The 27,424-nt window shown below is 42.5% G+C and overlaps 1 protein-coding gene across 2 annotated transcripts in view; it reads left to right on the top strand.

Moving 5' to 3' along the window:
* Positions 1–14,828: 14,828 nt before the first annotated feature.
* UBAP2 (ubiquitin associated protein 2) overlaps positions 14,829–27,424 on the top strand; it is a 58,438-nt gene continuing 45,842 nt past the window's right edge. For both annotated transcript variants that reach the window (XM_028748328.2, XM_028748327.2), the window contains exons 1-6: positions 14,829–14,968; positions 15,902–15,979; positions 16,452–16,562; positions 22,973–23,126; positions 23,974–24,051; positions 26,228–26,282. In XM_028748328.2, the coding sequence (XP_028604161.2) occupies positions 14,870–14,968; positions 15,902–15,979; positions 16,452–16,562; positions 22,973–23,126; positions 23,974–24,051; positions 26,228–26,282 (575 nt within the window). In that variant the 5' untranslated portion in view covers positions 14,829–14,869. The remainder of the gene's footprint in view (positions 14,969–15,901; positions 15,980–16,451; positions 16,563–22,972; positions 23,127–23,973; positions 24,052–26,227; positions 26,283–27,424) is intronic.

Raw genomic sequence — 27,424 nt, 5'->3', positions numbered from 1 at the left:
GTTTCGAAAAAGGCTGCATCTTTGGGTAGTAATAACTGGCAGTCATGTTACTATCTTTCTTTTGTTACCTACGGGAAGGGTTAGAAAGCTTTGTAAGAAATTAAAGCTCTTTTAACTGCTGAAATTTCTGTTAAGAACCCACTTTGATACCTGAAATGTCATCAACCACTGCCTGTTTCTTTTCCATCTTATGTCTAGAGTTGCAGCAGCTAGAAGATTATGTAGTTAAGTCATACTTCATCTTTTCATCCAGGTTAAAGAGAACTTAGTGTGGGATGGGGGCAAGGAGAAGTTTGTAAACCCTCACACATCTGCTTTGCGCCTTGAAAATCATGTGAATAACAAGGACTTATCAAGGTTGCCGTTGCATTCTTTATGTGCAGTGAGCCATGGTGCCCCAACCTTTTCTTGTCAGTGCAAGTGATTTTCAAACATAGCCAATGTATGTGGGACGTTTCTTCCTGCTCATGATAAAAATAGTTTTGTATCTGCATGCACAGACTTGGAACCTTTGTAATTTGGAATATAATTCAGCACCAAGTTAAATGTACCAGTATATTTATTTCAATTAATATGGCTTGAATATGAATACCGAATTGTGCATAGCATCTTGGGAAACCGGCTTATGGGTTGTATCAAACTAAGTTCAACTTAAAATCAAAACACTGAAATTAGTGGAAAATACTAACTTGAGTTCATTATTTTCAGTGAGTCTGTTTCATGTACAGTACAGCTTGCTTAGATACAACTGCAAGACACTAAATCTATTTTGTAGTGTATTTCCTGATGCTGTTTCTTTAAGTCCTCTTTACAGTTATCTTACAAATAGCACCATGCACAATTGAAGAACTGAGTATTGCATTGGTCTATATATACTAAAGTACAAAATACAAAGCTGGAGGATGCACACATGTCCAGTTAGATGAATGAGTCTTCAAAAACCTCTAGTTGTGACTGGAAAAAGGATCTAAACCTCCAGATTCAAGTCTGAGAGTTATCTGCATGCTTTCCACACTTGATAGCTCATGTGTGTATTTCGCATTGGGATTGTGTACCTGCGAACAAAAATGTAAAATGAGAGCCACCTTTCTTGTGGTGCCTGCCACATCCTAAAGTTTTAGGGGCAGCCTGCTTTTGGAAATGTAACGAAATGGTTATGAGAGTTTGGTACCATCCTCAAGACTCATTGAACGGGAATTATCATAGGGAAGTTGGCCTTGGTTTCATTTAACTGCTTTGATATAATGCCTGAAACCCTTGGTCAATATCTATTCATGTAGAAAAACTGCATATTATTTACAATATGACATCTAACGTTTCAGAAACTTCTGGAAAGTCCTTTTTCTTCAGGGTTCGCTTTAGTATGACTTGAAAAAAATGCTAGTACTCTGGGAGAAACAAAGTCCTGTGAGGTTCTCGATATTTTCCCTTCCAGTCAGCTGTCAGTGAAGGAGGAAAATTCTGCTGTCTCTGCATAGGAGTCAGGAAGTGATCTAAACACACTCAGAACAGATATGCTCAAGAATTTCTCTCTCAGCTTAGGGAACACAGCTCTTGTCTCCCTTTGAGCCTGGGTGTCCAATTTCAATTTTCTTGTCATTTCTGTCGTAGCTAAGTAGCTGTAGAATAGAACTGGAATCTTAGACTTTGAAGGGACCCATAGGGTGTCTGGTCCTTTTGCCTAAGGAAGGAAGTCTTAAGTTTACAATATCCTTGGCACATGTTATAAAGATATGCAAGTCAACCATCTCCAGGGGCGCCTCTTCACACTGAACCCCTCTTACAGTTAAAAAGCTTGTCCTTTCTAACAGATTCCCTGAAATATACTTTACCAGTTTTTAATTTATTGTTGCCAGCTTCATTCTCTCATGTACAGTGGTACCTTGGGTTACATATGCTTCAGGTTACAGACTCCGCTAACCCAGAAATAGTACCTTGGGTTAAGAACTTTGCTTCAGGTTGAGAACAGAAATCGTGCAGCGGCGGTGTGGCAGCCATGGGAGGCCCCATTAGCTAAAGTGGTGCTTCAGGTTAAGAACAGTTTCAGGTTAAGAACGGACCTCCAGAACAAATTAAGTTCTTAATCCGAGGTACCACTGTATATAGGAAACACAATTATATTGTGCTAGTGCTGTCATTTGGCCTGGTCAGTGTGTGCTGGTACTAACCTTTAAAACCTAAACAGGTTGAGTCCAGTTTACTTGAAGAAGGGGGAAAGGTGTGTTGTGGCTGAAATGCCTTTTAGTACCCCATATACCTTTTGGGGCCAAGTTACAGGTGAACTGATTGCCTTTACAGGTGAACTGCCCACAATGAAATCAGTTGTGACGGATGCTCTGAAGTCCCAAAGTTGGGGTGTCTTAATTCATACAGGGCTTGCAAAGAGCCTTGTATTGTGCTTTAAAGCAGTGGTTCCCAACTGGGGGGCATATGCCCTCCCCCCAGGATATTCCAAGGGGGCCACAGGTGAAAATTACGTAAATGGGGGGGGGCACAGAGGGAAGTGAGAAGAAAAGAAAAAAATAATCATTAAAAAAAATAATCCTGATTGGCTGACAAATCACAAGCAGGTAAGGGGGTGGCCCACCAGGGGGCGGCCTAGCACTTCATTTTATATTGAATTTGTATAGTCATGGTTTGTTTACAGTAGGAGAGGGCTATCACTGAGGCTCCCATTTTGGCCACTGCTTGTAGTTGCCGCCAGTGCTGGGCCAGGTGGCAGCCTGGGCCGGACTCTGCAAGGCGCGGGGTGCAATCCACCCCAGCACCTAACCAAGCAGGGTCATCTGGTGCTGCTGACCTGTATCTAGTAAATAACTAAGTGCCGTGAGTTCAGTGGGCCTCACTCTCAGGTAAAGGTGGGGGGCTGTAGTGCTTTATCTAGGCAGCCAGGGCTCCTCCAGATGACAATATCTTTTTGCACCAGGTCAGAGAGGACTACTTGCTTTTAATTCCCCCCCCCTCCCCATATATACAGAACTCCCTTTTGTAGACCCTCCAAGTGTCCCTATTTTCCAGGGACAGTCCTGGATTTAGAGAAGTTGTCCCAGTTTCTGATTTGATCCCGGAATGTCCCACTTTTCCTTAGGACGTTCCTATTTTCAGCAGAGAAATGTTGGTGGGTATGGAGTTATCTGATCCCAAGCCCTCTGAAGTCAGCACTGTATAGGAAAGTTATTTTAATGTTTATTAATTTATTACGTTTTTATATAAGTTGGAAGCTTTCCAGAGTGGCTGGGGCAACCCAGTCAGATGGGCGGGGTATAAATAGTAAAATTATTATACCACAATATGACGTCCTTATTTTCATCAGAGTAATGTTGGAGGGTATGCTTTTGGACTGCTATTTGTAGTTTCCCCCCTCTGTCAAATAACTGGGGTCAAATAAGTGTTGTTTACATTGAAGATGGATCTCCTTCGGGAGGTTCTGGATTCTCCTTCCTTGGAGGTTTCTAAACAGAGGTTGGATGGCCATTGGTCATGGATTCTTTAGCTGAGTTTCCTACATTGCACTAGAAAGTTGCACTAGAAAGATGACTCTTGGGGTCCCTTCCAGCTATGTTTTTCTGCTTCAACAATATTTTGTTATTTTTCTATCATTTTATGTATTTGTATTTTGTATAAATTATAGAAATTATGAATAAAATATGTTCTGTTAACAAACAGAGCATTTAAATAGCTACCTTTCTACCGGTAGGATGGGGTGGAAGGCCACAGGAAGGAAACAAGGTCAGAAGGGGTCCGTGATCGGAAAAAGGTTGGGAAACACTGCTTTAAAGCACCTGAGGCTTCGGAGAACTCACTAGCAGAGCCAACCCAGCAGGATTTGACTCTACCACCCATCAGCTCAGGGGTCTTAAAGCCAAAGACCACTTTCCCTTGCCAGTACAATTTAAGACTCCTGATGGTGCCTTGGCAGCCACATCCACCTTCCCCATATTTGATGACATGTGATGGCAGGTGGGTGTGGTTTTGGGGAAACAGCTTTGCAGACCAAGTTTGGCCCGTGGTCCTGAGGTTCCCAACCCCAACTGCTTTTTCAGCACCTCCTAGTGTCATTGGAAATCTATTCAAATGCTAAGCAACATTGATGACAGAAAGTGAGGAGGAATTAAAGAACCTTTTAATGAGGGTGAAAGAGGAGAGTGCAAAACATGGTCTGAAGCTCAACATCAAAAAAACAAAGATCACGGCCACTGGTCCCATCACCTCCTGGCAAATAGAAGGGGAAGAAATGGAGGCAGTGAGAGATTTTACTTTCTTGGGCTCCATGATTACTGCAGATGGTGACAGCAGCCACAAAATTAAAAGACGCCTGCTTCTTGGGAGAAAAGCAATGACAAACCTAGACAGCATCTTAAAAAGCAGAGACATTGCCAACAAAGGTCCGTATAGTCCCATGGACTGCAAGAAGATCAAACATATCCATTCGTAAGGAAATCAGTCCTGAGTGCTCACTGGAAGGACAGATCGTGAAGCTGAGGCTCCAATACTTTGGCCACCTCATGAGAAGAGAAGACTCCCTGGAAAAGACCCTGATGTTGGGAAAGACGGAGGGCACAAGGAGAAGGCGACGACAGAGGACGAGATGGTTGGATAGTGTTCTCGAAGCTACCAGCATGAGTTTGACTAAACTGTGGGAGACAGTGGAAGACAGAAGTGCCTGGCGTGCTCTGGTCCATGGGGTCACAAAGAGTCAGACACAACTAAACGACTCAACAACAACAACAACAACAACAACAACAACAAAGCAACTTCTGTGGTGTCTGTGAACTCTGCCAGGGTTTCATGCTTCTGTAGTAATTCAGCAGTGAATAGGCTGGGATGAGTACTGTTAGAGAAAATAAGGCTTTCAGGGAATAGAATGGAAATTTTAACATCCCTGTTTGCCCACTTAAATCCAGTTGCGGTTGTATTTGTATGGTTTGATTTGCAGTCAGTGGTCTCTCCTGCCTTCGGCAATATTCGGTCTTGAATTTGAAGAGTATTCTGCAGTACTGACCTTGTGCCAATTACTGTGACAACAGAATGATGTCACAAATCCAGAGTTATGGCTCTGGCATTGTGCATCAGGTTTTGCCTCAAGTAGGTGTCAAAGAATAGAAAGGAAGGTAAATGTTGTTAGTCTTCAATCTTGCCACTGAGGAAGATGGACCATAGAGAGGTTAAGGTAAGGACTTTGGGGTGGGGTTGGGGGCTGGCTTTCAAGGGCTGTGTTGATTAGGCTGCTATTGTTTACATTTGAGTTCGAGAACAAACAAACGATGTTGTATTAAGTGATAATATACTTTTTTAAAAAAAAATGTGTATACATTATTTTTACATTTTAAATGTATATTTGGATATTGAATTGGAGAGGGATAAAAATCTTAATAGCCTAGTGCAGGGGTCAGCAACCTTTTTCAGCCATGGACCAATCCACCGTGGGCTGGACTATACTTTGGAAAAAATAATGAACAAATTCCTATGCCCCACAAATAACCCAGAGATGCATTTTAAATAAAAGGACACATTCTACTCATGTAAAAACACACTGATTCGCAGACCGTCCACAGGCCGGATTGAGAAGGCGATTGGGCCGCATCCCGCCCTCAGGCCTTAGGTTGCGTACCGCTGGCCTAGTCCTATGATTTGGCAGTCTGCCGTTGAAGCTCATTATACCACCCTTAAAGTCCCATCTGTGTTGTAGGGCATAATTGCTGTTGTCACAAGATTTGGCACAGTAGCAGCACCTGGAGCTGGGTGGGCTCATCGTTGCCCCTTCTGTAGCATTTCAGAATCACAAAATGGTGCGTACCGTCCTCCTTACGAATGCTTCGGGTAACGAGCTCCGCTAACCTGGAAGTAGATGCCCCTAGTTGCAAACTTTGCCCCGGGATGTGAGCAGAAGTCGCGCGCCAGCAGCAGGAGACCCCATTAGTGAAAACACGCCTTATGTTAAGAACGGTTTCGGCTTAAGAATGGACCTCCGGAACAAATTAAGTTTGTAAATGCTCCTTTTGGCAGCAGATCAAATAATTTTGGTAACAGGAGGGAAATTTATTCAACTTACATTCTTACGTTTTTGATCCTGTAGATATATTGGAACAAATATTGTGGAAAAACAAGATTTTTACAGTGGGTCTTTAAATTTGATTTCTTTGAAGAAATTGTTGTTATTAGTGCACAAAGGCTGTTAAGCCTTCAGTGCTGCTTACAGCAGGGGTCAGCAACCCTTTTCAGATGTGGGCCGGTCCACCGTCCCTCAGACCAGGTGGTGGGCCGGACTATATTTTGCTGGTGGAAATGAACGATTTCCTATGCCCCACAAATAACCCAGAGATGCATTTTAAATAAAAGGACACATTCTACTCATGTAAAAACACATTGATTCTCGGACTGTCCGCGGGCCGGATTGAGAAGGCGATTGGGCCACATCCGGGCCTTAGATTGTCTGCCCCTGGCTTAAGAGTGATGAATGGGTCACCGTGTGATTCAAACTTCCTATGAAGTTGCTTTTTCAACTCATTTATGATGACACCTTGAGTTACAGCAACTACCGTAACTTGCAACTCATTGCCGCTCTGCCAGTAAATTGCATGAGACTGTCCAATAAATGATTCCAGGAATTTCTCAGTGTCCGCTGCAGATGAAAATTTGATCAACTAAACTTTGAAAAGGTGTAGGGCGTGATGTCTGCACCTGGTTTTATAACATCAATTTTTTTTTGGTCAGTCCTCTCTCCCTAGAGCTATGTGTGAGAGAGTGAAGCATGTTTACATTTATTTATTTGCAAGAGAGCTTTACTGTGAGCAATTGATTTGGTCGTCTTTATTACATTTATGCGTATCTTGCTTTCTTCAATGATAGAACTCATACATTGTGTTCTTGGACATGCTGCCATCCAGGCAATCTTTAGGCCAGACCTGCTTAGTTTCAGCAAGGTTGTTGCATAATTTGCTTTCAGCCCAAGGCCTGGTATTTTCAGAAGGTGCCATGGTGATAAGAATGAGCAATGTGCACTGCAATGCTCCATTCAGTAGTCATAGAATCATAGAACTGTAGAGTTGGAAGGGACCCCAAGGGCCATCTAGTCCTACCCCCTGCAGCGCAGGAATCTTTTGCCCAACGGGAGACTCGAATCTATGACCCTGAGATTAAGAGTCCCTTGTTCTATCCATTGAGCTCTGTGTAAATCAGGATGATTATGAACAACTAGTCTGGTTGAGCGCCGCAGCCGCATAGTCGCCCTTGACTGGACTTAACCATCCAGGGGTCCTTTACCTTTACCTTTTACTACTAATGTAAACAATGGCTTAGCGGGGACAAGAAAGTGTCCTCTTGCGCATTGAGAACATTGCAAGCAAGCAGTTCCTTTCCTGCTTCTGCAACCCTGCCAACACCTAAGCCCTAGTTTAGTTTAGCATTGTGATTCAGCATATTGTCTTGAGTTCATAAAGTAAGTATTTGGATTTGGATTGTATTTGGATAAAGATACTAGGCGGTGGTGCGTGTTCTGCCTTGTATAAGGAAATTTCCAGTGGTAGCTGGAGTTTCCTAAAGATTTATTCTCCTTTGTTAGCTTCATGGCAAGGGAAATCTTTCAACTCAAAAGCATTTGCACAGGAAATGTTCTAGTGGACATTTTGTGGATTTCAAACTACTCAGAAAGGAAGTTCCTGAGGAAAAGTGTTCCTAAGACAATATGTGTTTTGATACTTTGCTATTCTCTGTGGGAATGAATGGCAACAATGAGCTGTACAGTGGTACCTTGGGTTACATACGCTTTAGGTTACGGACTCCGCTAACCCAGAAATAGTGCTTCAGGTTAAGAACTTTGCTTTGGGATGAGAACAGAAATCGTGCTCCGGTGGCGCAGCGGCAGCGGGAGGCCCCATTAGCTAAAGTGGTGCTTCAGGTTAAGAACAGTTTCAGGTTAAGAACGGACCTCCGGAACGAATTAAGTACTTAACCCAAGGTACCACTGTACTACATTTTGAGCTACATGCAAGTGTTTGCAAACCCCTTCCCTCCAGTTTGCCCCATTTATTCCATTGATGAATTCAGAAGGCCTGAGGCTTCGAAGCAAGACCTCATGCTTGGCAAGAGGGCTGCACCTTTCCTTTGGAATGAGCGCCCTCACTCAAGTAGTGCTTATTGGTCTGCAGCTCTTAAGATGATTGCTAAGTAGTTCTTGGAGGGTTGGATTTCATGCACTTACAGAGTTGCAAGCCCCATCAGCACAAAGCTCATCCTAACACTTGGCAAGATGTCAGGCTGTCTGGAGTGGTATTGGGATGATTCACTGTCACGGTGCCATCTAGGCTGTGTCGTACCAAAACTCCGTAAAGATTGAAAGTACAGGTGTCATCCCACTTATGTGTTCATCAGGCCAGGAAATAAATAGGAAATGGTGGGAGAGAGCTGGAGAGTCCTCCCTAGTGGCTTGCGAGGAGACCCTTCCTGGAGCTGTAAGTCTTCCTAGAATATTTTATAACACTAACAGATGACTGATTAGTCATGCCCAGCTTCCAATAACCATGGGTAACAGCCAGATGCCTAAATAAGGGAACGTGACTTAGAATGTATAATCTTAAGGCATCTCACTGTCAGTCATATAAAGCAAGACAGCATAAAAACATACCTGGGATTTGCTTTTCGTAGCAATTAAGCTAGAAACTTTATAAAATTAGATATCTGGTTTCCATCAAATAATTCACCAGAGGTGTTGCTTTTAAGCTTGGGACCAGTTTGCCCACTTCTGTCTGCAGAACTGGCATTGTTACAAGTGCCACATAATACCCGTTCCACTTGTTCTTTCAGTGTGGCAGCACCTACCCTTTGGAACTCCCTGCTTATTGATACCAGGCAGGCACCTTCACTGTACTCTTTTTGACACCTGCTAAAAACATTTTTTGCTTAGGCAAGCTTACCCAGATACAGTTGTACCTCTGGATGCTAACGGGATCCGTTCCGGATCCTCATTCGCATCCAGAAGCGAACGCAACCCGCGTCTGTGGGTTGTGATTCTCCGCTTCCATGCATGCACGTGACATCATTTTGACTGTCTGCGCATGTGCGAGCGGCAAAACCCGGACGTAACGTGCTCTGTTACTTCTGGGTCGCTGCAGCATGCAACCCCAAAATACTTATCCCGAGGCTACTTCAACCCAAGGTATGACAGTATGTAGAATGCTTATGTGTGTTCAAATTCATTTTTAGTTTATTGCTGTTTTTTATGTTTTGAACAGTAGTTTTTAACTGCTACTGATAATATGGTTTAGTCTCTTTGCAAACCTCTTTGAGGTTTTATTTTTTTACAGTCAAGTGGTGTATGCATTTTACTGAATACTGTAAATAAATAACTGGGAAATGTTTTATTTTTTAGGGGGGAGAGGGAGCTGAGGCTCCTGTTCATTCCTGTGCCACTAACAAAGCAACAGTTCCCAAGGTTCCTTAAAAGTTTAACGTGTATGTAGCGTATACATGGCCTGCTAACCTTCCTAGCATTAGTCCCTGGCTGCTGAAATATTTTGTTCTTTTTTGACATTGGCAGTTGGGATCTCTTGGTCCCTTCCTTCTTCTGTCTTTCAACCAGCTAATGTTGCCTGTTACTTTTGTGCATTAGGGGCAGATATATGCTTCTTGGCCAGGGGCATTGGGAGTATGGTCATCTGTGATCTCCCGATTAACTTCTGAGCCCTCAGCTCGGCTATTTTTAGCAAGCGTTGCTTCTCTGCTTCTATTCTGGGGAAATATTTGAAACTTGTTCCAGGGGGAGGTGGAGCAGTTTAGAAAGTTCAGGAGAGTGCAGTGTATGAGCTTTTGTGCAAGCAGAACACACACAAATTGTTCCCCCCCCATCTGGCAAAAGCATGCAATGTCCTGGTCTTGGCTCACTGCGCTTTGTTTCCTTGTACGTTGTTAGGTTTATAAGAATCTTGCTCTTAAATGTAAATTCCTAGCAACTGCATGTAGCTGTTGTGCCTTAGGCTTCTTGAGTAGGATTCAAAGCTGAGTGCTTCATCTAGCCTTCCCTGATCCGGTGCCTTCCAGATGTTTTGAAGTACAGCTGAATGGGACTGTTTGGAGTCATGGTTCAGAACATTTGGAGGGCACCAGACTGGGGAACACTGGTTTATTGGCTCACTTGAAATCTAAAATGGTCTGGTGGATAGAGGCTAAGATCTGGGTTCAAAATATGAATGTTAAACAATAACTACATCCACCTTATCTCCTCACAATCTTTAGTCTCTGGCCCCATAGGCACAGGCTGGGCTAGTTTGCATGTTGCATTAACCCACAGTTAAAAAACAACACATGCCCACATACACTGCTGAAAAGTTATTGTGCTCCTTGCCTATTCTTGCTGCTGTTATGATGCTGGGAAACAAAGCTGGATTTTGTCTTGTTGTGATATCCAAACCTAGTCCCATGGTTTAGCCACGAGCGGTTGGCTAAGAATAAACCATGGTGACTGCTCATGGCTTGTTTGGAGAACAACACACCATAAGCCTCAGCTTGGACACCACTACAAGCTAGAGTGTGGCTGGAGTAGGGGAGGAGTACAGCAGAAACGTCTCCATCATACTGTTTGTTCACATTAAGCCAACCTTTAGCTGGTTTTTTTAAACCAGAACATTTTAATTGTTTGGGGACTGTATGAAATGTTTCTCATTTCTTCACCCCACTTTTCAACTCGTACTTTTGGTTTTTCTGAAAAAAAATCCATACCATCCTTGAAGCCTAAAGGAAACAGGCTAAGCAGACCCAGCCATCTTAAAAGTATAAAATAGCCAGAACCTGAGTTCTAGCTGAGATTTTAGGTCTTAACTGATCCTCTTCTCTTTCCACACACAATGATTCTCTTCTCTTCCCTCAATCTCCTTCCAGTGTGCCACCCCTCTCCAAACTCAAAAGCTCAAACCCTAGGTATTACCTGCTTGTTCTTGTAGTAGGCACACTACTAAATTGCATGTTAAAGTAGTCTTTGGTTTAGTAGACATGGACCTTTAATAGGCTTTTAGTCTTCCATCCTCTAGTAGGAACATCACAATGTCATTTATAAGCATGTTTTAGTACAAAATGCTGCCCTCTGCCACATCACTATTGTAAAGGAATTATAGGTTCTGTAAAAGCCTGATTTTCTTGTTCCAGTTCAGGAGGAGTATGTGTCTTAAAAAGAACAATGGTTATAATGTTCAGTTCTTTGCTTCTACTTGACCTAGACCTTGTAACAGGGGAATCTTCCGCAGTTGTTGTTGTTGTTGTTGTTGTTGTTGTTGTTGTTAATTCTTAAAACACACAACTGAACTGGAGGCCTGCATTCTGAGACCTGGAGATGGTGTTATGAGTGCAGCAACCCCCATGTTCCCCAATTATTCCTCTTCATATGGAGTCAGGGGAGAGGAAGAATGCATTTCTGTGCTTCTCTTTTCTCTAAGGCAGATGTTTTCAACCTTTTTGAGTTCATGGGTCCCTTGACCAACTGCATTCTTTCTGCGGCACCTCTGTGGGACTCAGGAGCCCAGTTATGTCACCCTTTGCATGCAGAGCTGGCAGCCTCTCACCCTTTTTCGAACACCCCTTGTGGAGTGTGCCCTCAGCCTCCTTGCAGCAGGGAGCAGCAATGTCCCTCTGGCCTCCCAGGAGCCTTTTAGCAGTTCTGGGCAAGTCTGGACCACGCCTCCTGGACCAGGTAGAAATTGGGAAAGGTTTCTCCAAGATATTTTCATTCTGTAGAGGGAATATTTAGAGTTATTAGGAGAGCCAAGGTGGCTTTTTGGGCTGTTTCTGTGTGCTGAAATTATGTGTAATTTTCCCAGGGAATATTTTCTAAAATTTGAAGGGTGAAGGATTGGTTTCTGTGGAGTATGTGTCTGCTGTGTGTGTATACCCTAAAATTTTATAACAACCTTGTCATAAGCAGATTGCCTCTGCTCCAACCTGAATAAATCAATTCTAGCTTTTAAAGATGCCTTTCCAGTACAAAAAAGATCCAAAACAAATGAACGGGAAAACATCCTTACAATAAGAGAGCAGACCAGTTACATGCTAATAGCCTTGGAACTGTTAGATGGTTGCAGATAACGGGTAAGAAATGTGTGGACGCTGCAGTGAAGTAATGACACAATGAAAGGGAAAACCTGGCTCCTTGTAAGCCCTTATTGCATCAGAAATCTTGAAAGGTCTTGGATACAGAATCTAGGCATCATTGCAGATTTTTAGGGAGCAAATTTCTAGCCCTTTCAGTGGAAGGTGAAGGTACAACAAAATTTATCTGTCAATAGTTCTGGCAAAAGAATTGGGGCCAGTTCATAGGGCCAGTTTAACATTCCAGTGGCGGCATAAAGTTGGTATTTTGTGACCTTATGAATGCCCTCACTTGCCTTAAAATGAGCAGTCAAATTGGGTGTGCTTCATGTCTTAGATTAAGCAGTACCTCAGAAAAGCTTGAGCTATAGACTTTCTGCACATCATATCGCACAAGTAGCACTTTATGCCTCTTCCTTTCCATACTGCTATCACATTATATGGCTTGTGCAAATGGGCCTCAAGTAGTGAAAAGTCTGCTGAGTAGGTGATCTTCGATCATCTTCAAAGTTGCAGACAAGCTGGGCTTTGCCAGGTTTGGTCATAATGGAATGTGGTCTTCTGGGTCAGATCCTGCAGCCATTTCCAGGTACAGGACGCTCTCTTTAGTTAACTATGCAAGAGCTCAAGGAAGTGGTAGTTTGATTGGAGTGATTCTTTCCTTATTGCATTCAACGTTTCAGTTGCTGGGTATATAGACTTGGCCAATAAAAGCTAAATTTGTTAATAGCTGGAAGAGGTTAAAATTAAGACTGTGCAAAGCTACACCCAGCTTTGTCAGAGTTTCCTTCTAAATGGTTTGGGAGAAATTCTCAGGACTTTAAGGTGGGGTAGTACTTGCCTGTCATCATATGAGCCGGTCCAATCATAGAATCATAGGGTTGGAATAGACCACAAGGGCCTTTCCAAGTGATTCTTTCCTTATTGCATTCAACGTTTCAGTTGCTGGGTATATAGACTTGGCCAATAAAAGCTAAATTTGTTAATAGCTGGAAGAGGTTAAAATTAAGACCAATGACTTCCTTCCCCACTTCCTTCCATTTTTATTTTAAAACTGTGTGGACCATGGTATGGATGCAGTACTATTACATAGTGTCTTCCCAGGGACATTAGCAGCTGTTAAAGTACAAAGTGTGCAGCAGCTGTGATGCAAGGGGGTACTTAGCCAACCTGTGGTTTCGCTTTAAAAAGAAAAGAAGAGGAGTGGGTAACCGGGACCCAAACTCTTAGATCAGCTCATTCTAAGATATGCAAGTAATTCACTCACACATTTTGGGTGGGTTTTCACACCCCACCTATGATCCATGAAATGTTGGGAAATTGAGGAAACTAAGGCATTTGGGTCAGCCCTAGTTAGAATGCTGGTGAGATTGCACGAGTCAGCAGTGAAATGTCAGATGACTCTGTAGAATGCTGTGTAAGACTTCTTCAGATAGCTAAAATGTTACAGGTTTGTGTTTGCAGTTGTTACTTTTTGCATATGACAACATCCCACAGGTTGCTTATTTCTGGTATGTTGGTTTGACCCAAGCAATCACTGGGACCTCCTCTCTCCCAGATATTTTTGATGAGCTTGTGAACTTGTGTAAGTTCAACTCCACCCACTTTGAAGACTTCAGCAGGTATCCCATCAGGTCCGCTGGCTTCCTTGTTTTTCATTTGGTTAATAGCTGTACACAACTCTCCCAGATTCGGAGATACTAAGCCACTTGATCAAAGGACCCCTGTGACCAGCCATAGCCATGATTACACCTATGTTCAGATGAATGGAGGCAGCCCCCCCCCCCCACATATGAGCACATGAATTTACAATTAGAAAAAGTGGAATAGGAGCAGGTAGCTCTTCTTAAATCTTAAATCACATACCTTTACCCGTACCTCACTTTTCTCTACTGTCATACCTCTTGTTACATTTGCTTCATGATACGTTTTTTCAGGTTGCGTCCCGCGGTGACCCAGAAGTACCGGAAAGGGTTACTTCCAGGTTTCGCCAGGTGTGCAAAATGACATCATGCGTGTGCGCAGAAGCGGCGAATTGCGACCCGCGCGTGCGCAGAAGCGAGTTGCGTTCCTTTCAGGTTGCAAAAGGGGCTCCAGAACAGATCCCGTTCGCAACCAGATGTACCACTGTACTTGCCATTTGAACTGATATTAAAAGGAGTTAACACCTTGGAGAATGTAGAAACAGAGTTAATTCAGATGTTCCCCCCTTCCCTTTGTGGTGAACAACCCTTGATAGAAGTCATCTCATTAATTTCATGTGGTAGCAGCTGATATGGACCACATTAAAGGAAATCTTTAGGTACAAAAGATGCAAACAACCCACAACCCATTTTCTGTCTTCATGTGGATTTTGGGCTTGCAATTTCTAGACATCTCTACTTCTGTGCTGCACGGGAAACCACTTTTAAAGTTGGGGTAGGTTCCTAAAGTAGCTTGTAAAATGTCACCTGAGTCTCTTATTCAAGGAAAGGAAGTCTGAGGTCTCTCAGTGTTCAAGCAAAGTAGCCTTTTGGACCCTGGCCCCGACCTTCTCTGCAGATAGGAGTTTTGAGGTAGCACCTTGCCAAACTTTTTAGGAAATGCATTTTTACTTCCCATGTGTGCTAAAAAAAGAAAAAAGATTGTCACATTGCTACTTGGGATATGAACATAATTAGCTCTCTTTTGTGTTAATCTGTATACTGTCATTTATGCCAGTTTTTCATATTAGGAACAGTGCTTAACTCAGCTGGATTTTCCCTCTCTCTTTTCAGATTTTCTATTTTGTACATACGTTGTTTTGTATATACTGTATATGATGACTTCGGTGGGCAGTGAACGTACCCGGGGCACTCGAGACAAAGCGCAGATTTCAGCCACGCAGCTGACACAACCACAGAAACCAGTAGTACAGGTAGGGATGTGGACATTCTGGATCCATGTATCTGTAATTCTTAACCTGTAAGAATTAATCAAGATCAAGCAATGATGTCGAAAATACCATTGCTCAGTGGGTTTAAACACATGACAGCCCATAAGATTCATCTTATCTACTTGAATTAGGAGTGCTTTCCATCCAATCTAGGATTGCAAACCCGTAGCCTTTCAAATTTTGCTCTTACTAAAAGTTCAAATTTTACTCCAATTTTAAATGAATTTTAAAAACTTTTTTAAAAAAGGTTTTCTGTAGCTCACATTTCAGAACTGCCAATGGTGAATGACACAATGCCCAGTAATGTAACTGGATCAAAAAATCATTATTCATTACTTACACTGGCAATATCACAGCTTGACTTATTATTTACTAGATTTTTTAAATGTGGGTTGTAAAACTGGTTCTTATGTTAGAATTTACAGTTTTGGGGGAATATTCTCTGGAGAATTTTCTAGCAAGGAATATTCTCACATCACATCACTATGCCTAACTGTTTAAAGGTTGCTTTCTTAGATATATTGGTTAAAAGAACACCAGCCTTTATTTCTGCTGGCTTTTTCCTGTTTGGGCAGTGGGGGGAATACCAGTACCCCTTGCCCCATTCCACCAGCCAGAACCATGCCATTGCTCTGAAATAAACACTTTATTGAATTAAATTGTGTGCAAAGATTGAGTGACAGAATTAGGCAAAAAATGGGCAGGAAATTCAGGCTTTGTAGTTCTCTGATTAGGGCTCATAATAGGCCATGCACCTGAACAGTGGTTCCTTTGATAATTTAGATAAAACTTAACAACTTTGTCTTGTGTTCAATGCTAAATTATCTGCTTTAAGAACTGTTCTGTGAGGGATTGGCACTGGTTGTTTTTTTCTTGTGTGTGTATTTCTATAACCGATCTGTTTGTGCTTCCCAGGCAACAGCGGAACAAATTCGCCTTGCTCAGATGATCTACGATAAGAACGATGCAGACTTTGAGGATAAAGTGAAACAGGTATATGTTTTCCCCCTGTCCCTGGTGAGTGGGCGGGTTGGCTTTCATGGACTGGTGGAGAATACCCTTTGCTACTTCAAGCCTGGTTCAAGTCCACTTGCTTACTAAAACTTCAGCTTGAATAATAATAATTATGAACCGTATTCAGCTAAGTTTCAGTCAGAGTAGACTCATTGAAATTAATGGCCATGATTAACTTGGATCCATTCATTTAACTTGGATCCGTTCCATTCAGTGGGTCCACTCTGACTGAAACTTAGCTGAATACAGCGCTGTAACCAGGCCCATGCAGAACTTGTCTGAGGCCTGGGGCAACTTGTATTGCTACCCACCCAGTGCCTTTGGGATGGTGTGTGTGTATATATAATTGTAGGTATATTTTTAACCTATTTTTCCGCTTGTTGCCTAGACTCCCTTTGTCATGTTATCAAGGTCTCTTTAACATGACTCATATATTTGTGTTTTTTTCCAGCTTATGGAAGTGACTGGGAAGAATCAGGATGATTGTCTAGTGGCTCTACATGACTGTAATGGAGATGTGAACAGAGCAATCAATATCTTGCTGGAAGGGAACTCTGACACAGTAAGGACTCTAGATCCTTTTCTTAAGCCTTGGGAGTAGCCTTGCCTGAAGAGTTAACACATGGAGACTTCCTGCTTTTCATTGGGGAATGAAAAGCTGTGGCCAAGCTAAGAAAGATGTCAAATACTTACGTTTTAGAAACAGCTTTGTTATATGTAGGTTTCAAAAACCTTTAAAACTAACGAAACTCTGAAATTGGCCCCCAGCTCACTCAGTTAACATGTATCTTAACTGGAAGAAATTCCGTTGTCTATCACTGGCAAAAGAAATGATTTCTAAACAGATTTGAGCCCTGCTGTCAAGAACTTTCCAAGAAATTAAACACTGGAAAGAGCTGGTGAATTTTAAGTAGCCTGAGGTTACAAAGTGGTGCCTTGACTTGTCACAGCAATAACATCTCTGTATTAATTACTGATGCTCTTTAGTCTTAGGTAGTAACATTACCCCATAGCACACCAGTAGAGGTGACCAGAACTGTATAAACAGTATTCTAAATGTCGTTACACCATAGATTGTATAACGATATTATAATATTGGAAGTTTTATTTTTCAGTTGCTTTCCTAACGATCCCTGTTTGGAGAGGTGCTTTGGGAACATTTCAGTCTTTTTGCTTTAATATCCCTGAACAGTTTAGTATCATCAGCAGACCTGGCCACCTCACTGCTCAACCCTAGCTCTAGATTGTTTATGAACAGGTTAAAAAGCACAGGTACCAATACTGATCCTTGCAGGACTCCCACTTTCAACGTGTCTCCTTTTGGAGGACTGTCCATTTTTTCCTACTCTGTTTCCTGTTACTTAACCACTCACTGGTCCACAAGAAAGCCTCACTTCTTAGTCCATGGCTGCTAAGCTTACTCACTCAGGAGTCTTTGGTGAATTATTTTGTTGAAAGCTTTTGGAAAGTCCAAGTGCACTATGCCAACTGGATCACCTCTATCTATATGCTTGTTGATACGCTCAAAGAATTCTGAATAGGTTCGTGAGACAGGACGTGCCATTGCAAAAGCCGTGCTGGCTCAGCTTCCTCAAGGCTTGTTCTTCTCTGTGCTTGGTTATTTTACCTTTACCAATACTTTTCACCAGTTTTCCAGTTAGGTATCTGAGGAACAAGTTACATTTTGTTAGAAGTTCAGCAATTACACATTTGAGTTCTTCGATAACTCTCAAGTGGATGCCATCCAGACCTGGTGTTTTGTCAGTTTTTGTTTTGTCTGTTAGGCCTAGAACTTCATCCCTCATCACCATTATCTGCCTCAGTTCCTTAGACTCGCTTCCTGCAAAAGTTTGTTCAGGTACTGGAGTCCGCAGACGAGGCTTGTGAGGTTCTAATTAATTTTACTAGAACCCTGAGATCCACCAGCCAAAGCCAGGTATAAAATAGTGGCAGGGGGACACACACCTCATAATTCAGGAAAAGGATTCTTTGTAGGGGATTCCTCATTTTGAGCCCAGGAAATTGTTTTCAGTACCAGGACTGAGCTTACACTAAAATCTCCTCTCCCCCATCAATTCTCCCCCTCCCCCACTTTACTTCAGCTCAGCAGCCTAATTTAGAAGGGAGGAAAAGGTCTTGTTGTTCTTATTAAATAATTTGGTGTCAGAATCCTTGCTGATCCACTGCAAATCACTGGAAATTTACTGGAAGAACCCTAATCTACTTTCTGCACACCCCTGTTTTACTATCTACCTTCTGCCCACCCCTGTTTTAGAGTGCCACATGCTAAAAAGCAATCCACTGTAATTATCACCTAGATTCATCTTTCTGTCCTGCTACCAGTTAGAATTTCTGATGCAGTTTTCTTCAAACAAACAGGATATTTTTTTTTTAATAAATTTTTTATTGCGTTTCTTTCCATAGTTTTATAGGTTACAAACAAATAACATAATTGCAAGAAACAAATTTTCCCCTTTTTTTAACAACAAACAAAAAAAACAAACAAAAACAACTTGGACTTCCCCACCCCTTCCGATTCTGCGTTCTTTAAATTAAGAATGTCAGCATTTTGTTACCTTATTTCATGCCTTATTGTAACTTTCAAATGTTATGTACCCAAATTCGATATATTGTATCTCAGTTTCCATACCTTTAAAGTAAACATAACATGTTCGATTCAAATTGTCTCATTTTCTCTTTTATCACTTATTTTACAATTTACTTAATCATGATTGCTAAAGCATAACTTTTCCTAATCATGCACTATCTTAAGATTCATACAGCTTGTAGTATTTTTGCAAATAGTCTTTAAATTTTTTCCAGTCCTCCTCGATTGTTTCTTTATCCAGATCTCGGATTCTGCCGGTCAGTTCAGCTATCTCCATGTAGTCCATCAACTGCTTCTGCCATTCCTCCAGCGTGGGCAAATCTTGTGTCTTCCAGCTCTTAGCAATAAGTATTCTTGCTGCTGTGCTGGCATACATAAACAAGGTTCTGTCTTTCTTTGGCATTTTCTGGTCTACCATGCCCAACAGGAAGGCCTCTGGTTTCTTGGGAAAGGTATACCTAAATACCTTTTTCAATTCATTATAAATCATTTCCCAGAAGGTCTTCACTTTTGGGCAGGTCCACCAGAGATGGAAGAAAGTCCCCTCTGCTTCCTTACACTTCCAACATTTATTGTCAGACAGGTGATGTATCTTAGCTAACTTGACTGGGGTCATGTACCACCGGTATACCATTTTCATAATGTTTTCCTTCAAGGCACTACATGCCGTGAATTTCATTCCGGTGTTCCATAACCTCTCCCAGTCTTCAAACATAATATTATGTCCAACATCCTGTGCCCATTTTATCATAGCAGATTTAACTAACTCGTCCTGTGTGTTCCACATAAGCAGCAAGTTATACATTCTAGATAGAATCTTGGTCTTTGGTTCTAACAATTCTGTCTCTAGTTTCGATTTCTCCTCCTGGAAACCAACTTTTTTATCCATTTTAAAAACCTCTTGCATTTGAGCATAATGTAACCAATCTCGCACCTTGTTTTTTAGTTTATCCTGGCTCTGCAACTTCCAGCTGTCTCCAATTTTTTCAATTAATTCCCAATATTTCGGCCAGTAGGCCTCCATATTGGGTCTTTTTTGAGCCTTGGCCTCCACCGGTGACAGCCACCTCGGTGTTTTACTCTCTAATAAGTCTTTATATTTCGTCCAGACTGCAAAAATTGCTTTTCTGACAATATGGCTTTTAAACAATTTGTGAACTTTAACCTTGTCATACCATAGGTATGCGTGCCAGCCAAAAGCATTATCAAAACCTTCCAGATCTAGGACATCGGTGTTTTCTAGCAAAAACCAATCTTTCAACCAGCAGAAGGCTGCAGCTTCATAATACAACCTCAAAACCTCAAAACCTCAAATTCTTCAAACAAACAGGATATTGACCCTGGATCTGGAGAGCCTGGAAGTCTCTTAAGTCTAAAGGAGCAGGTGAACTGGAGGTCTGCCCTGGAAAACTGGCAAAGCACTTAACTTGCGTACCTGCTTAGGATGAATTATCCCTGACCCTTGATACCTGCTACCAGGGTTCTGTAATGTGAAGGTGTATGCAAATGCTCAACTGGGGTACTCAAAAGTAACTTGGACTACTCCTGCATAGGACTCTGTTTGAGGTTTTAAAAAAATAAGGCCCCAAGAAAACTAAAGCTTCCAAATTTACTTTTCCCTTTCTTCCCTAATTCCAGTTTTGCTAGTTATGGAGGACAATGAATTGTACAGGATATTTTAAGCTGCTCCGCCCACCTTTATTTTGGGAACTGTTAGAAAGTGGAACGGACTCCATAGGGAGGTTGTGGACTCTTATTCATTGGAGGTTTTTAAGCAGATGTTGGATGGCCATGTGTCATGGATGCTTTAGGTGAGATTCCTGCATTGCAGCGGGGTGGACTAGATGACTCTCGGGGTCCCTTCCAGCCCTACAATTCTGTAATTTTTCAACCACCTCTCTGGCTTCTGAGATATTAGTAGGCATTTCCCCCACACACTCAAGTATCTGTTTGCAACATAAGGTGTAGGAACTTGCTGCTTTCTTGAAAAATAGGAGCTCAGATTCTCTGGAAGCTGAATTCTGTGTTCAGCAGCTCATACTCCTCTACTATTTCTTCTGCCCTGTAGAATTTCGATAAGAATACAGCCCCACTTCTGACCTTTGTGGCTCACTGTGTGTGGAATGAGGGTGGACAGCTCTCTGCCTGCTTTATTACGATAAAACAAGAAAACCTATCACTATATGTTTGAGAGGGACTGTGATGCCCTCTTGAGCTTACTATCTACGTTTTGAATTGGGACAACAGAGACATAAGTCTTCTTCATAGTCTCACTCTCATATCTGGAGTGAGACTGTACACTACCTAAATCAGGACTTTCTAGAATAAAAAGAGCTGGTATTTCCTGCTCGTCATGTTCTGGGCTGATTTGCACACTGTTAGGGGATGGAACCTAAACCTCATTCCCCACCCCAACTGCTCCATGAGCCAGCATCAGAAGGGGTTCTCTTTCCTTGGAACATAAGAAAAGCAAAAGCCTTTTGGGCCTCTTAGTGGGTGCAGGAAAGATTCATTTAGGTTCTCTCTTGCTTTCTGGCAAATTGGCTATTGAGTTGGGGGTTGACATTGGTGGAAAGCATTTTGGTAGTCAAGTCACTTTGAGACGTGCATATATTTTTCTTGGTATATTTTGCTAGGATTTATGCTTTGCTCTTTGACCAGTCCTGTTTGGGCCAGGATATTCCTCTTGTAATTCAGGTTAAGCTATGCAGATCAAGCAAATACCTGTATGTTACATTCATTCAGAATTAATAATTGAGTGGCATGTCTTTCTCAAGGGAAGACCAGCCTGGCACCAACTGGATTTTCAGTCGTTATTTATATACCACCATTGGCATTGTCAGACTGATCTCCTCCTTCCGCCTTCTCCCTCCGCCCCCTTCTCATTTGTGTCTTGTGGAACAGCATCTCGTTTTTATTTGAACTGATATGAGACATTTTTGGAGACAGTATTTGCCTGGAAAGTGGATAAAAATAAAGTACGAATTAGTCCAAAAAAGCAGCAAAACTCACCTCCCCGCCCGCCAATTCTTGCTGCTTAACCAGCATACACATGTGCCACAACTCAAAGAACCAATAGACAAGATATTCTGGGAAATTTCCCCCTTTATTGTTGAACATTGTGAGTGTTGGCAGTTGTTGCAAGACTTGAGCAGTCAAAAAAATCCCCACTTCCACCACCCATGGGGGCCACATGAAATGAGACAGCAGAGTATAACGGTAGGGTTTTGTACCCTAATCAGTAATGCAGGAATGTCTCTCAAGACGAGCTGGGATACAATACCAAAGTCAGTCATGAGATATTAGCATAGCCCAGGTGCATCTGGGCTACACCCCCACGCCCCTTGTCCACTGGCCATGCTTGCTGGGGGATGTTGGGGTTTATAGTCCAACAATATCTAGAGACCCAAGGTTAGGGAAGGCTGATATAAGAGGGTGGGGAGGCAGATTTCAGTTCTGGGTTCCAACCCCTTTTCAGACACAGTTGTGCTGGTGATCGTGGGCAAGTTGATACCTGCTTATGAAATGGGCCTAAATATGTCCTGCCTTTGCCATTAATAGTAAGGAAAGAGGGAGCCAGTGTGGTGTAGTGGTTAAGAGCGGTAGTCTCCTAATCTGGGGAACTGGGTTCGTGTCTCCGCTCCTCCACATGCAGCTGCTGGGTGACCTTGGGCCAGTCACACTTCTCTGAAGTCTCTCAGCCCCACTCACCTCACAGAGTGTTTGTTGTGGGGGAGGAAGGGAAAGGAGAATGTTAGCCGCTTTGAGACTCCTTAAAAAGGGAGTGAAAGGCGGGATATCAAATCCAAACTCTTCTTCTTCTTCTTCTATGAGCCAAACACCTACATGGTATTAAACATGTGGCTCAACATTGTATGGACTAAAAAAAAAAGAGATAACCAGGCTTTTGCCAAAAAAACAGTAACCCACCTCTGATACTATTTGGCATGAGTGATAGCATCACTCCTGTGCCAAATACCCATGGATGAGAGGGGGATTTTAATCAGGACTATAGTATTTTGGGGTGTGTGAGGTCTGGATCTTGATTTGCCTATTTACAGTTTAAATAAATAAGTAAATAATGTTAAGACCCTGTTTTAATGTCACAAAGTTTGTCCCTGTAAAAATACTTTGCCATTAAAATGCCACAGGGATTAATTCCGTTCCAAGGATGCTGGTTTAGTGTTGATGGTTTCTAGGCTTTCCAGGTGCCCTCAAGGCTTTGTTTGACAATGGACCTTGCATGTCTGAAGGGCTGTAAAAGGTTCCCATAGAGCTTAGAGTTTTTACACTGGAAGATATTCTCAAGGCAGTCTTTAAACCCCTTTTGAATTGTTCTGTGTTTTCCTTCTCCACCCAAATAGACTTCGTGGGAGACAGTGGGAGGAAAGAAGAAAAGTCTTGGAAAAGAGAGTTCAGAAAACAAAGAGAACAGAGAAAAGCGAGGGGACAGAGAAGTGAGCCGTGGACGGGGAAGTTCCAGCAGACGAGGAAGAGGGGGCAGCCGTGGTCGAGAGTGTAAGCGCAGGCACCTTGCTCCCAGGAACGCGGTTGCCTTAGTTTGCCTTTGCGTTCACAGAGGAGCGTGTTGTGCTTGAGTTGCTTTGTTGTATGTTTGCAGTAGAGCACTGGGGGAAGAACCACAAATTGTGCACGCAGAGCTGTTTCTCTTCAACGAAAGGATTTGCGTAGTTTGGGTACAATTTATACAGCCGTGAGAACCTGATACTGGCTTGGTTTAATGACGCTTTTCTCCTCTTCAAACAATAATAATAATAATAATAATAATAATAATAATAATAATAATAATAATAATATTGGGGGTGTATTTTCTGTATTGAGTATGGGCACATGAAAAATGTCTGAAAGCTAATCAAATATTTTAATTTTGGGCACTTATACCCTGCTCGCTCTTCAACCTCAAAGGAGCTCTTAGAGCTGCTCACAAATATTTAAAAACAGCAAATGCTCATCACTCTTAAGGACACACACTAAAACAGCAACACAGTATTAAAACAAGGCCAGTGCCATGCATATTGAACACAAGAGTCCTAAAATGTATAGCCTGATAAAAGGAAAGACATTTTATATTCAAGACAGGAGCTTATGGAAAGATTTAGGCATGGTATCATCAAACCATTTATCTCTCTAGGCTTCTCAGTGAACCGAGGCTTCAGCTAACAGGCAGAGTAGCACCTGCAAGTCCAAATCCTTGTGTCTTGTTAGGACCCCTCACCCTTTCCATTCTTGCTGTGTGATTCTGTCTCCTGCGCAGTTGAAAAAACAAAAAGTCTGATTGAGTGGGCAAGCATTCATATTGTATATAGTAACGTTTTGCTTTCTGTATCTCTCCTCCCACATCTAGTTAGAGTAGAGGAGAATGGAGTGGATAACAGCCAAGGAGAGAGGCCTTCTGATCGTGGGAAACGTAGCAGAGGGAGAGGTAAGACAAACCTATGAATATTTTTTGTTTTCCCTTCTCCTTGAAAAAGGAACCTTGCAAGAAATAGCTTCTGTTAAGAGCCCTCCACCCTCCAACCCTGTGCTCTACTTGCCTGATAATTCTTTTTCTTGCCCCTAAAGGGCTGCAGGACTTGTGAGCCATGCAGGCAACCATCTAGCCCAGTAGTCTGTTCTCACAGTGGCCAACCAGTGTCTAGGGGAATCCCGCAAGCAGGACCTGAGTGCTGTTTGCATTTTGTCCATGTGAATGTGGCCTAACTACTGGCATAAGCACTAGGATCTTGGTGTTTCCTGCTTAAGAATAGTCTGGGACATTGCTGAAAAACAGCATCTCCTTTGCAGTTGATGCAAGATAAGCCTGAAATACTTTCAGCTCAGGCAGTATCTTAAAAAAAACACATGCAAAAGAATACCCTGCTGTATTTCATAGCTGAAGCATGCCATTACCCTTTCACATGTGGCTTGTATTGTAAACTGTGTCCATGTCGAGGGTATGGCCTAGTTAAATGCTGAGGCTTGAAGACCGATAGCTTCTTCCTGCATTTTTAAGCTTGTACCTGCACTTTTAAACATCTAATCCATTTTGTGAGTTTGTCACCCTTGGTTGGTGTGATGGTGGCTCTTCCAGACCACATGATTAAAAACAGTCATTGTAGAATTCAGGAAGCAGAAATGTGTTTGGTTAGGCTGTCTTCAGTTCAGTGTTTCAAAGTAGTGCAGCTGTGAAGATGTTGTCCTTGTAGACTGGTGATAACAGTGTAGTATTTTGATAGATGGAGAGATTGTTTTGCTGGAAGGCTGCAAAAGGAACAGGCAGGTGGGTGGGGGACTTGTGATGAGATTGTGGGTGCAAGAGGAAGGCGTTTGTTTGAAGTAAGACTTTTCTTATCCTTTCCTAACCTGCTCCCACCCCAGCTGGCCAGCAGTCTTCTGTTATTTTAGCTGGCTGTTTGCTCATTAGTACCAAGCTTTCATGCAAAGGGGCCAACATTATAGTAAGAGTCTGGGGAGAGTGTATAGTTCCCTAGCTATAGGACTGAAGACCACATAAGTCGGTTCTGGGGACTGAGGCACAGTGGGTCAGAATTATTGGATCCTAACCTGCAAGTTGTGGAGAGGGCCACCTTGGAAAATAGGTTTCAGGGCCTGGCTGAAATCTCATATACTTATACCTTCAGTACAGTGGTACCTCGGGTTACATACGCTTCAGGTTACATACGCTTCAGGTTACAGACTCCGCTAACCCAGAAATAGTACCTTGGGTTAAGAACTTTGCTGCAGGATGAGAACAGAAATCGTGCTCCGGCGGCGCGGCAGCAGCAGCAGGAGGCCCTATTAGCTAAAGTGATGCTTCAGGTTAAGAACAGTTTCAGGTTAAGAACGGACCTCCGGAACGAATTAAGTACTTAACCCGAAGTACCACTGTATTGACATACAGTCATACCTCGAGTTGAATGTGCTTCGGGTTGAGCGCGTTTGAGTTGCGCTCTGTGGCAACCCAGAAGTAATGGAGTGTGTTACTTCCGGGTTTCGCCGCTCGCGCAGACGCTCAAAATGACGTCATGCACGGAAGCGGCGAAACGTGACCCGCAGACGCGCCATCACTTCTTGTGTTCCGTTCGGGATGCGAACGGGGCTCCAGAATGGATCTCTTTCACATCCCAAGGTACCACTGTATAACAAAGGGGTTTGTTTTCAAACTGGATCTAGCATCTTTAAAAAATAACTCCCCCAGTCTCCTTTTCTTGCAGCTGCAGGGTAAATGAGTAAGTTCTGCCCCATCCCATTTTATCCCCACAACAACCCTGTGGGGTAGGTTATGTGAAGAGACTGTGGCTGGTCCAAGGTCACTCTTCATGGCTGAGTGGGGATTGTCAACTCTGGACTCCCAGTCTTCTAACCACTGCACCACACTGCCACTATCTGGGTTTCCCTCTAGGTATTTATGAAGAGCATAGAAAAAGAGTTTCTTTTCTGCTGTCATGTTGTCTTGCTTCCTTGTTTAAGAAGAGAGTGTGCTGTTTCTGAAGGAAATGAGAAGAGGAGAAATGGCTGAACCCTACTATCTCAAGTTGACTCCCCCTCCTGAAACCTTGGGAGCTGAATGTTCAGTTATCCACCTTGCACCCTTAAATGAGGCTCTTTCCTTCCCACAGGATTTGGACGTGGCAGAGGAAGAGGAGGAGGGAGGTTTTCAGCCCAAGGCATGGGGTAGGTTCTTTACACCATGTCAGTGAAAGAAAATATATCAGCTAAAATAGGACCTGTCAACACTGCTTAACTTTGTATTAAAGAAATTACACAGATCCATGTAATGGAGAATCTGTTAAATGTTTGACTGTATTGAGAGGACTTACTGACTCCCTTCATCCTGATATCAGGAAACTTTATAAAAGTAAGGCAGTGGAAACACCCAAGTCCTTGTGAAATAGGTGCCTTCACTATTACAGCCTGAATAACTTCTGTATCTAAACAAAATATTATGCTATTAATATATTCATAACAGAATTATAACAATCACTTAGGTACACCTGTAAAATTATAGTGCATTGTGAGTCTCTAACAAGAAAACCTCACAGGCGCTGCAGTTAAGACATGTACTATTTGAGCAGCATACGCACAATTGCATTTCGCAACTTCATGGATAGCACAAAATGGTTGTGTTATATTGCTGCTAATATGGGGAGGGTGCCCTTGAAGATACTTTGTAGATATCAAAATAGCACTTGCAGGTGCCTGATAGGATTTGGAGATGCAAAAGCAAAATAAAAGTTAAGGGGTTTAAATAATCTGAATGTAAAATTTAACCCGGACTGCAGTATCTGTTGGCCTTGTGTTAAGAATTTTTAGGACACCATGGAAGAAATTGACATCCAAATCAAAGAGTCTGTCAAATAAAAAAACAACCATCATTGCCTTAGAAAGTATGAAGGCTTCCTAGCTTTGCTCTTGAGATATTCATAGGCACGGCTGTGGTGTTGGTAGCCTTTTTTCTTAGTCTCAGAATTGGTGACTAATGGTGGCCGTTATATTAGCTGCCCACCCAATGCACATCTGGTGAAGTGGGCTCACCCACTGAGGTTTAAGGCATGATAAATATGTTTGAATTTAAGATGCTGCAAGACCCTTCTTTGTTTTTGGCGCACCATGCTTACCCCCTGGGAAGTCACAATCTCAGCACTGTTGGAACCATGAGCAGAAGCTGTTTTTGCCATCTAATGTAGGCAGCAGGGCATGGCGGATAAGGAGTTAAAAGGACTACTGGAGCTCATTCACCCCAACTATACTCCAGCTGAGAGTTTCTGAAATTACATCCTCTTCTGGCAGTAGGTGGTGGTTGCTCCTTGGCACCA

Source organism: Podarcis muralis, chromosome 11, assembly GCF_964188315.1.
Source record: "Podarcis muralis chromosome 11, rPodMur119.hap1.1, whole genome shotgun sequence".
In the NCBI taxonomy this organism is placed as follows: domain Eukaryota; kingdom Metazoa; phylum Chordata; class Lepidosauria; order Squamata; family Lacertidae; genus Podarcis; species Podarcis muralis.
The sequence above is the reverse complement of the archived record's forward strand: the minus strand, read 5'-3'. Positions and strand labels throughout refer to the sequence as shown.